This window comes from Nicotiana sylvestris, chromosome 8, assembly GCF_000393655.2.
Source record: "Nicotiana sylvestris chromosome 8, ASM39365v2, whole genome shotgun sequence".
Taxonomy (NCBI): Eukaryota; Viridiplantae; Streptophyta; class Magnoliopsida; order Solanales; family Solanaceae; genus Nicotiana; species Nicotiana sylvestris.
Window position 1 is genome coordinate 179,117,694 of NC_091064.1, and position 11,494 is coordinate 179,129,187.

The following is an 11,494-nucleotide window of genomic DNA, read 5'->3' on the forward strand; positions in this document are numbered from 1 at the left end:
TTTACCAGGAAGACCGGACCCTATGTGAGCTGCCAACGTATCACGCCCCGAAAGACGAGAATCAGCTATGCGTAGTTCGGACATATTGGATACGGGTGAGAATTAAAAAAAAAAACTAATTTAGAGAAAACATATTTTTTGTCTTTTTTTAAAAAAATGATGAGACATGTAAATTTTTTTGGATTTTTTTTTTGATTTTCTGATTTACGGAAAATGATGAAAAAGTGCAAAATCTCTTTTTGTTTTTTGAATTTTCAAGCTCTTTTTTTTCTTAACAAGAATGTGACAGAAAATATAATTGGGCCCCACTCGCTTTATTTTCTCACTTCAACCTCTCTTTTTTCTTTTTTTCTTTTTTTTCATTTTTTTTCCATTTGCCCTCAACTATCATTGGTCCGCCAAATGACCCTTTTACCCTTGAATAAATGCAACATGTGGCACATAGGGTGCATCATGATGGTCTGTTATTTTGGGTGCACCTGTCCTAGACGGACTCAACCCTTGTATTGAGTCCCCAAAGTCAAAATGCACATGATGCAAGTAAGCGCTCCTACTAGGGATCCGGCATGAGTCTATGTTATACTAGGTTTGAAAACCTGGGTTTATTGTTCTAGACCTGGCTTACCTGAGCGGACAACTCGAGCCGGGGGGGGGGGGGGGCAGCGTACCGGCAATACAGAAGCTTTACTGACTTTGCAACTTGTCTGAACCTCGTTCTAAATTTGGGATATGACTCTAACAGAAGAGAAGCTACACGAAGTGCACCCTTCTCAAATGATTTAGAAGACTCAAAGAGAGGAGAGATTCGTAACAATTTATATACAGTTCAACCATATCAAAGTGGTAATAGCAACGTTTAACACATTAGGCCCAAACATGTAATAAAACTAGATAATAAATAAAGTCAAATATAACAATTCATCCAAGCTCGAATTCTTGAACCCCGAACCAGAAGTTCGGGGTTCTGTCCCCAGCAGAGTCGCCAGAGCTGTCACACCTCCTTTTTACCTACATCCCGGAAAGGGTGTATATAAGGGAGTTTTCCCAATTTAAGTGACAATCGAAAGATAATTATTTATTTATTAAAAATTCAGAGTCGCCACTTGGGATAATTTATGGTGTCCCAAGTCATCGGTTCAAATCCCGAATCTAGGAAAAGATTAACTTTATATTACAGTATGCGAACACAGAAATTCGGGTAAGGAATTCTGTTAACCCGGGAGAAAGTGTTAGGCATTCCTGAGTTTCGTGGTTCTAGCACGGTCGCTCAACTGTTATATTTGGCCTAATTATCTGATTTTAAAACACTTTTAAACCTACGTGCATTTTTGCTTTAAAACCCGCTTTTATTCATTTTTAGGAATATTTTAACATTATACAAATCACGACTTTGGATCACACCATATGAAATGCACCAGCGATCCACGACATATTTTATTTAACGTTGTTAGGATTTGGATTTGGGTCACATGAAATACACACTCGAGTTTAAGGAAATTAATTATTAAAATAATGCGCCTAAAGCAACTACGCATTTTTAACTTTGCGATGGCCATGGAAAATTCGCTAAATGGCACACCTCGATTTCTAAAGAGCAAACACATTAAATATGAGGGTCGTGCATTTTAAGATTTTATTTGGCACGGCACGCCTCGATTCCAATATTTAAGGAGAATCCAAACTAAATTTTGATGGCCATAAGCTATTTTGTGTTATTTGATATGGCACGCCTCCTTTTCCTTTTTTAACTAGTGGTGGGAATAAAGAATGTAACAATGCACATTCCAGACCTCTGAAACTGAATCCTTAGGAATTGGACAAACAGTATTTGATGTCTTTAATAACAACAATGAGATAAATTAAAAATTTAGAGAAAAGCTATAAGAATGGCTAGCATAAGCAATACAAAATCTTCAAATTTAAGAAAGGAAGTGGCGTTAACTTGAAACCAATTAAAAAGAAATGACGAACTTATAGCGCCATAAAATCTGTAAAGTAACAAATTTATCTTCGTTGAGCCAATTTTCCAATTTAGAGCGACGTAAAACTGTTCGACTAAACACTACCAATCAGAAAACTTTCAACAACCAAGTCTGAAAAGAATTGGCATCCTACGCAATTGAAAACAGAACAAAAATGGCAAACCAGCAATTGTGAGGGGGAATAGAATGTAACGTAAATGAACTGGAGAAAATTAGACAAATTGAGAGAGAAGGCAAATATGTTAAACTACCCAATAACCCATTTATTTGCTCTTCCTAATTTAATTTAACGAAACAATTGTTAATTCATAAAATAACAAGAAACTCAACATTTTTAGAGATTTTAAGCTAATTTATAACAAAAACACAATAAACTAACCAAGCTAGCAGACTAATTAACAGAACAAATTATAGCATATCCAACAACATTAAATAAGGAAACTCACTCAAAATGTTCAAACAACTATGTAGACGGAAATGAGATAGATCTCTATTACTATAATTTGCTCTCAATCACATCAAAGCAGAGTAAGGAAACAGAAACGCACCAGAAAATGATCACAACCAGAACAGGGACCCGAAGACCTCGAACAGAATTGCGAATGGCAACAGAAACTCGACCACGGGTTGGAAATCTCGAGTTGGTGTTTCGACAAGTTCTGAAGCTGTTTGATTGCGTTCCAAAACTGGAATTATTGGCCGATTTTCATGGCTTTTCAGGGCTGGTTTACGGCGAGTTTGGGAATCAAATCGGCTGCATGTGTATGAAAGAAGAGGGAGAGACGTTGGGGAGGGGGTGTCGTTTGGTTTTGCTCAAATGCGGCACTACTGATTTTGTGAAGGTGGCATGGCTTGTGTTGGTTTGGTGCTGCTGAAGGTTCCCGTTGATGGGTGTTCTAAGGAAGTTGTGATGAAGAAAACTTGAAAAGGGGGGGTGTGAAGAGGACGATCCAAGGGGGTGGGGGGTCCTCTTTTTGGCGCAGCTTTTCAGCTTTTCCAGCGTTATTTTTTGTCCTTTTTGCTGATTTAGGCGTTCCTATATGTAGAGTCTAGGTTTAGGTTATTATTTTGTGTATTTTGCCAATTAGTTCCTAGGTCTTTTTGTGTTAAGTCCTTAGGGTCTTTTTTATTTGTTTTTGTTCTAAAGAAGAGTCTTGAAGGGTCCCTAGGCTTAATGGACTAATCCGAATTGGGCCAAGAATTACACTCTAAAACTCTTAAAATTATGATCCAACACCTTAATTGACTTATTTTAGAATAAGATAAAAATACTACACAATGCAAAAGCTAACATGAAACTATTATATATTTTTTGTATTTTCAAAATTATATAAAGATAAAAATAAGGTACCATTTTTTGTATTTTGTTTTAAACTTTATGAAAGATACATACTAAAATATTTTTTTGTAATTTTTATTTTTCTTGTAAAAGAGTAAAAATGAGTTAAAATAGCTATATTAGGCCTAAATTAAATATTTACGTGCTAAATATGAAAAAATCTTGGGGAGAGTCAAAATCATATGTCTACATATGCTATATATAGACACACCTGCTTGAGACTAGACAATTACACCAAACTGGTCTATATATTTCATTCTATTGTCCTGGTTCTACTATTACACCCTTGGAAAAGAATCTGGCAAAGAAAAACCAAGGAAAATTCATTGCTAATTACTACAGATGGACAACTATCTACTTTTTTTTGTTGTTCTTTTTGCACAAGGATAACATACTTTATGTACGGAGATCACAAAGCACTAATATATACAAATTACGAACTACACAACATAACTTATGTACGGAAATCACAAAACACTAATATACATAGAATAACAAAATACACATGAGTACATAAGTTTGTTTGTAACATAAAGGAATAAATATGTACAACAGTTGCTAATGTCACAAAAGTATAAACAAGGCTACCACCCCCAACTTAAAGGCATGCATTGTCCGCAATGCATAAGAACATAGAGTAGAGTTTAAGGGCTCCCTGAGGCGCACTAGGCGCTATGGGAGTCGACAGCCGGCTGAGTGATGTTGGGGCCACCTTCTAATGGTGAAGCTGGGACCGATGAGAGGTCGGCCTGAGGAGTGACCTCCATTGATGGAGGACGGATCTCTGGCTGGTCTAGAACTGGAGCTGGGGCCTGTGAGCTGCTAGCCTCGCCCACTGATGACTGAGTGGCCGAAGGATCTACAGGGGTGGCCAAAATCTGCTAGCGAATGTTTGATCGCTACCTGAAGTTCTTCTTGCTCAACTTCCTCAACTGTTGTAGCAGCAATCTGCTTGCCCTTCTTCTGAGGGCCATCATCATCCGAGGACCATGAACTCTCCTCATCCTCGCCCTCATCTGCCTCCTCCTCCTCGGACTCAGTAGATCGTCCGGAAACCTCTGCATCAGGAATATCAATATGTATCGGAGGAGCTGGAGGCTGGGGAGTCCCGGATGTCTAAGGCGCAATGTCTGCCATTAGGGTAGTGAAATCAAAACCCAAGTCTGGTGCTATTGTGCCTGCTCCCTGCTCACCATCCTTGGGCAGGAGGGTTGATAGATCGAACTCCAAAGTCTGCATCTTCTATAGCTCGGTCTTCATAGAAGCAACCACCTCCCTGAGCGTAGGCAAACCACTAACCTCACCGCGCTCTACCTTCTCAACACTTAACTCAAGCTGCTGCAAGTGATCCCCATACACTATTTGTTGTTGTTGGAGAGCTATCACGGAGGATTGGATAGGAGTCAGGGCCTGTTTGATGAGGTTGGGCAGGGTCTTCAAAAGTTGATCTACTTTGGCATTGGCATGCTGAGTAATGAGACCAAGCCTCGAGACTGCTGGTAGTGCAGTAGAAGGCTGAGCAATGGTGGGCTGAGAGGCAGGCTGTGCAGTGGAAGTAGATGCAATCAGGGTCTGAAGGGACACAGGAATCTGGGACTCTGAGGGCTCTACTGGAATGGGGGTCTGAACCTCTAGGGGAGTGACAGCATCACTAATACGAGTGATGCCAATATCTTTCAGCACCTTCCCTATCTTGTCAGAATGGGACATGAGTGGGACGTTCACAGCCTTGCAGAGGGCTGTGATCAGACAGGGGAAGGGCAATGAAGTGGATTTCTGCCTTGCTCGGATCACTAACTCTTGGAAGATAAGGGCACCTACATCGATCTTGATGCCTGTCATAATGCATGCAATGAGAAGAGCCTTATCAATGCTGATGTCAGTTTCATTTGTGGACGGTATTAGTCGAGATGTGATGAAACTGAGCCAAAATCGACCCTCTCTAGTCAGATCCTCTTTGTAGAATTTGTGCATAGAGTTGATCCATACAAGGGTCCCCTTTGTGATCACAGACGCTATCAAACCCCGCTCATTCTCCCGGTTCACCCATTTGGCTTGGTACTCAATTGTTCCTGGGCTCCAGTCAGGGATGTAGAATTTGTTGATAGACTTAGCGCTGCAGCTCACTTCTTTCCCCTGAACTAGCACAGTATCACAGAAGACCCTGTTGCGTTTGTGGTGAGAAGTCCGGGAAGCCCCGTATAAGGCATAAAACTCATGGACAAGAGTTTCATTGTAGTCATTTGGCAGCTCAGTGAAACACTCCCATTTTCTAGCTATTATGTTCTCCCAAATGTGGGGGTGTTCCTCCTTAAGTCCGTTCATGCTCACTTGATCCTCGGGAAGAATTTTTATCTTTGTTAGCCCTTCTCGATAATGTTCCCTAGAACCCTCGACTGCAAATCGAAGTTGGTAGTCATCTCCCCTCTTTCGTCTTGCCTCTGCCTGTAGGTCTACTGCAGGCAAGGTCTCCTCCTCATTAGACTAGGAGGGACGTGGTATGTTAGGATCCGTCCGTGGTAGTTCTGATTGTGATGCTTGACGATTGGTGGAGGCCCTTTTTAGTGCTCAAGATGCATGTTTCTTGGCAGCCATATCTGCACAAAAGTGAACTGTGAGCGACATGGCAAACAACAGTGCAAAAAATAAAGAAAAAATTAAAGAAGAAGTTAAGAATGCGACAGGTATGCGATCGCATAACCACTATGCGGACCGCAAACCTGTCGCAAACTTGCAGCTCTGGAAATGACACAAATATGCAATGGGTTATGTGATCGCATAAACACTATATGGACCGCATAACCATCGCAAACCTGATTCCACAGAAAACCAAAACCTAAAATGTGATCGCAAATCCCACCGCAAAGTAGGAAATGGGATCGCAAAATGATCGCAAAAATCATGCTGAGAAACTGGATGCACTGACTCAGTATGCGTTGAGTTTACGGTTCGCATATCAACTATGCGATCACAAACTCGCCGCATTTTGTCATATTCTTTAGCCAACCTAGGGTTCTGATATGCGGTAAAAATGCGAACCGCATTTGGGTTTTGCGAGCCGCATAGTCCATCATCCCAATCAATTCAACCTAACCCTTAATAATGGCGGCCCTGTTTCTTGCTACCCAGCACACCAATTACATTTTCTACGCAGAATCGACCACGATATGTACAAACAACTATGAAAAACAACACAATAAAAAACGCAGAACAAAAATAAAGAAAAACACAGAAGAGACAGACATGAAATTGGAACTAGAGAATTAGAGCAAGCACACATACCAGTGAAGATGAGTACATGCCCTATGGAGATTACGAATGGGTGTTCGTCCTTTGTCAGACTTGATCACTAGCCGTTTTTGCCCCTTTTTAGTGCTGTGTTTGCCTCTCTTTTCTTTTCGTTCTTTTCTCTCTTTTTTTTTGTTTTCTTCTGTTAGAAAAATATTTTTTTGTTTTGTTTTTAATGTGTGAGAGATGAGAGAATGCGACGACTTACCTGACCACTTTGCAGTTGGAAAATCACCGCATAACGCACTATGCGACCGCATAAGTGGCATGCGGTGGATTCAATTAACTTGCTGAAGGGTGACAATGCGGTGCACAATGCGATCGCATAGTTGAAATGCGGTCCGCAAAGTGCACCACCTAGTCGCATTTTGCCCAACGATTTTAGCCAAACTCACTGTTTTGGTTTGCGACCAAAATGCAGTTTGCATAGTGAAAATGCGACTGCATCTTTGCAGCAAACTTCACACAGTGGGTTTTCTTCCCTTTCTTATGCATTCCTACCCAGTGTTGTGATCTTTTGAACTGCACTCTAACACACACTTTAAATTGCTCCAGTAAATCTATCTATTAAAAATTAAAAACTTTAAAGAACAAAAAGGGTGTTACCACACATGGGTTGCCTCCCATGAAGCACTTGATTTAACGTCGCGGCACGACGAAGTTGGTGTTCTTTTGGATTCACTCAATGGTCGGGCACAGACCATCTTTGAGAGCCAGTTGCTCCACCAAATATTTTTTCTCCATCTGTCCCCAAGTAGTGTTTGATTCGTTAGCCATTTACTTTGAATATCCGGAGCCCATCTTCCGATGCTAGTTCCATAGCTCGAAAAGGAGAGACAGTGACCACCTTGAATGGACTGGACCATTTTGATTTGAGCTTGCCCGGAAACAATTTGAGCCTTGAGTTAAAGAGCAATACCAAGTCACCCGAATTGAACTCTTTTTTTAAGATCTTCTTGTCATGGACGAACTTCATCCTTTCTTTGTACACAGCTGCACTTTCATAAACCTGGAAACGGAATTCCTCCATTTCATTGAGTTGTGTTAATCTCAAATTTGCAGCTTCATCCCAGTCCAAGTTTAACCTTTTCAACGCCCACATAGCCTTGTGCACTAATTCCATGGGTAGATGACAAGCTTTTACAAAGACTAACCGATAAGGAGAAGTACCAATAGGAGTCTTGTACGTCGTGCGGTATGCCCACAATACGTCATCTGGCTTCCTTGACCAGTCGGTCCTGTTTGCATTAACAGTCTTTGGTAGAATACTCTTGACCGCCCGGTTGGAAACCTCAACTTGACCACTTGATTGCGGATGATAAGGTGTGGCTACCTTGTGCTTGACACCATACTTCTCAAGTAGCCCCATGAAAGCCTTGTTACAGAAATGAGACCCACCATCACTAAGAATGGCTCTAGGAGTGCTAAACCGAGTGAAAATGTTTTTCTTTAAGAATGTGGTCACACTCCTTGCCTCATTGTTTGGTAAGGCAATTGCTTCAACCCATTTGGACACATAGTCCACAGCCACCAAAATATATGTTATCCCACAAGAACTTACAAAGGGCCCTATGAAATCAATTCCCCACACGTCGAAGATCTCTATCTCTATCACAAAGTGCATTGGCATTTCATGCCTCTTGCAGATTAAACCTTGCCATTGACATTTGTCACAAGACTTGACCATTTGATTGGCATCATAATATATTGAAGGCCAATAGTAACAACATTCAAGAACCTTAGCCGTTGTTCGATTTCCTCCATGATGACCCCCAACCAGTGAGTAGTGGCATGCCTTTAGAATTGGCAAAATCTCTTCTTCCAGAACACACCTTCTGACAATATTGTCAGCACAAACACGGAACAAGAATGGCTCTTCCCAATAGTATTGCCGGCAGTCTCTCAAAAACTTCTTCTTTTGATAGGATTCCAATCCATCCGGGAAAAGGTCACTGACTAGATAATTAGCAATATCGGCATACCAAGTAGCAAAAGTGCTAGATAGTGCCAATATGTTTTTATCCGGGAATGCATCGTTGATTTCAAGATCTCCCTTTGGTCTCCCTGCCTCCTCAAGCCTTGACAAATGATCTGCCACTTGATTTTGAGTTCCCTTGTGATCCTTGACTTCGAAGTCAAATTCTTGCAACAACAAGACCCATCAAATCAACCGAGGCTTTGCATCCTTCTTTGCCATGAGGTAGAGAAGAGCCGCATGATCTGTGTACACAATCACCTTGGATCCCAACAAATAAGCCCGAAACTTCTTAATGGCATAGACAATGGCAAGAAGTTCTTGCTCTGTTACCGTGTAATTCATTTATGCCTCATTGAGTGTTTTGCTTGCATAGTAGACCGGGTGGAGAACTTTGTTGCGACGTTGGCCAAGCATTGCTCCAATAGCTACACCACTGGCGTCACACATGAGCTCGAAAGGAAGGGACCAATCGGATGTGACAATAATAGGTGTTGTGGTGAGCCTTTGCTTCAATTCCTCAAAGGCTTTGAGGCATTTCTCATCAAACACAAACTTGGTATCCTTCTCAAGGAGTTTGCACATAGGGTTTGCAATTTTGGAAAAATCCTTGATGAAGCGCCTATAGAACCCGACATGCCCCAAGAAACTTCGAACACGTTTCACGGAAGTAGGTGGAGGAAGCTTAGAAATAATCTCGATCTTTGCCTTGTCGACCTCTATGCCATGCTTTGAAATTTTATGCCCCAACACAATGCCTTCGTCCACCATAAAGTGACATTTCTCCCAATTGAGCACAAGGTTGGTCTCTTTACATCTCTTAAGCACTTGTCTGAGATTGTGAAGACAATGCTCAAAAGAATCACCAACTACCGAGAAGTCATCCATGAAGACTTCTAGAAAGTCCTCTACCATGTCGGAGAAAATGGACATCATGCATCTTTGAAAAGTGGTCGGAGCATTGCAAAAACAAAATGGCATCCGGCTAAAGGCAAAAGTTCCATATGGGCAAGTGAAAGTCATTTTCTCTTGATCCTCCAAGGCTATGTTGATTTGGTTGTAGCCAGAGTATCCATCAAGGAAGCAATAGAATGACCTTCTCGCTAGCCGATCAAGCATTTGATCAATAAAAGGCATAGGGAAATGGTCTTTGCATGTGGCACTGTTAAGCTTCCTATAATCCATGCATACCCTCCATTCGGTCACCATTCTTGTTGGGATGAGCTCATTTTTCTCATTTTCGATCACAGTCATGCCTCCCTTTTTCGGCACACATTGCACCGGGCTCACCCAAGAACTATCGGCAATGGGGCAGACTACCCCGACATCCAACCACTTGATGATCTCCTTCTTTACCACCTCTTGCATTGAGGGGTTCAACCGTCATTGATCTTCCACACTTGGTTTTGTCTCGCTCTCTAGTTGGATCTTGTGTTCACAAATTCCCACGGGAATCCTACGGATGTCCGAAATTGTCCATCCAATGGCTTGCCTATGCTCTTTCAAGACATCCAACAATCGTTCTACCTGCACATCATTCAACAAAGAAGAAACGATTACCGGTAAAGTATCATTTGAACCAAGAAATTTATACCTCAAGTGCGGTGGAAGTGGTTTGAGCTCTAGTTGTGGTGGCTCAATAATAGATGGCTTTGCGGGAGGCGTGGCTCTATTCTCAAAGTCGAGAGAGAGCTTTTCTGGAACATAAGTGTAAGAACCAAGCCCCTCCAATGCATTTACCGATTCCATATATCCCTCCATATCCTCACCATCAAAGATCACCAAAATAGCCGCCAATGCTTCGCCGAGGCATTGTTCTTCCATTTTTATTTCAACCGCATCCTCTTCTTCATCAACAACATTGATCACTGAGATGCTTTCACACTCATGTGGTAGTTTCATACCCTTTCTTGCTAGGAATTTAACCTCTTCATCATTCACACGAAATTTAATATCATTCCGTTCCGAATCCATGAGTGCTCTTCCCGTGGCAAGGAATGGTCTCCCCAAGATGATAGGGATCTCTTTGTCAACCGCACAATCAAGGATTACGAAGTCGGCGGGTAAATGAAATTTTTCCACCTTCATAAGTACATCATCAATAATTCCCACCGGGCGTTTGATGGAACGATCGGCCATTTGCAATCTCATACTTGTGGGCCTTGACATACCCAATCATGCTTTCTTGTAAATGGCAAGAGGCATCAAGTTGATGCTCGCTCCATTATCACAAAGGGATCTTGCAAAATCATGTACCCTGATGGTACAAGGAATGGTAAGAGCTCCCGAGTCCTCTTTCTTTTGAACAGGTGATGTTGCAATGATGGAACTAACCTGGTGAGTCACATTCACCACTTCATTTTTGGTGGTTTTCTTCTTGGTGATCAATTCTTTCAAATACTTAGCAAAACCCGGCATCTCTTGAAATGCTTCCACAAATGGCATATTCACCGATAATTGCTTGAGAATGTCGTAGAACTTCTCGAGTTTGCTATCATCAACCTTCCTAGCGAGTCTTTGAGGGAATGGAGGAGGAGGTCTAAGAATAGGTGGAAGAGTTTTTGGTGTCTGTTTTACCTTTTCCTTTACCGCTTCCCGGTTCTCTTCTTGCACTTGCGCATCTTCCGAAATTTTCTCAATTTCGACAACACTTGGCTCTTCAACCTCAACACCTTTCTCTAACTCTTCTATCTCAACCACTTGTTCACCCTCTCCTTGTAGTATCTTCCCACTCCTAGTAGTAATTGCCATGACATGAGAAGTTGGGCCACTCCCACTACCCTTTGGGTTCACAATTATGTCACTAGGAAGTGTTCCCTTTTGCTTTGGATTTTTCTCCCTAGAGAGGTCTCTTATTTGCATATACAATTTTTGAATGGATGCGGTATAAGAGCCAACAAGCTCAGTCAT

At 41.6% G+C, this 11,494-nt stretch overlaps 1 protein-coding gene across 1 annotated transcript; it reads right to left on the reverse strand.

Moving 5' to 3' along the window:
* Nucleotides 1-10,759: 10,759 nt before the first annotated feature.
* Nucleotides 10,760-11,494, reverse strand: LOC138876064 (uncharacterized). Its single transcript, XM_070154955.1, has one exon. The coding sequence runs from the start codon at nucleotides 11,492-11,494 to the stop codon at nucleotides 10,760-10,762; it is 735 nt and encodes a 244-aa protein (XP_070011056.1).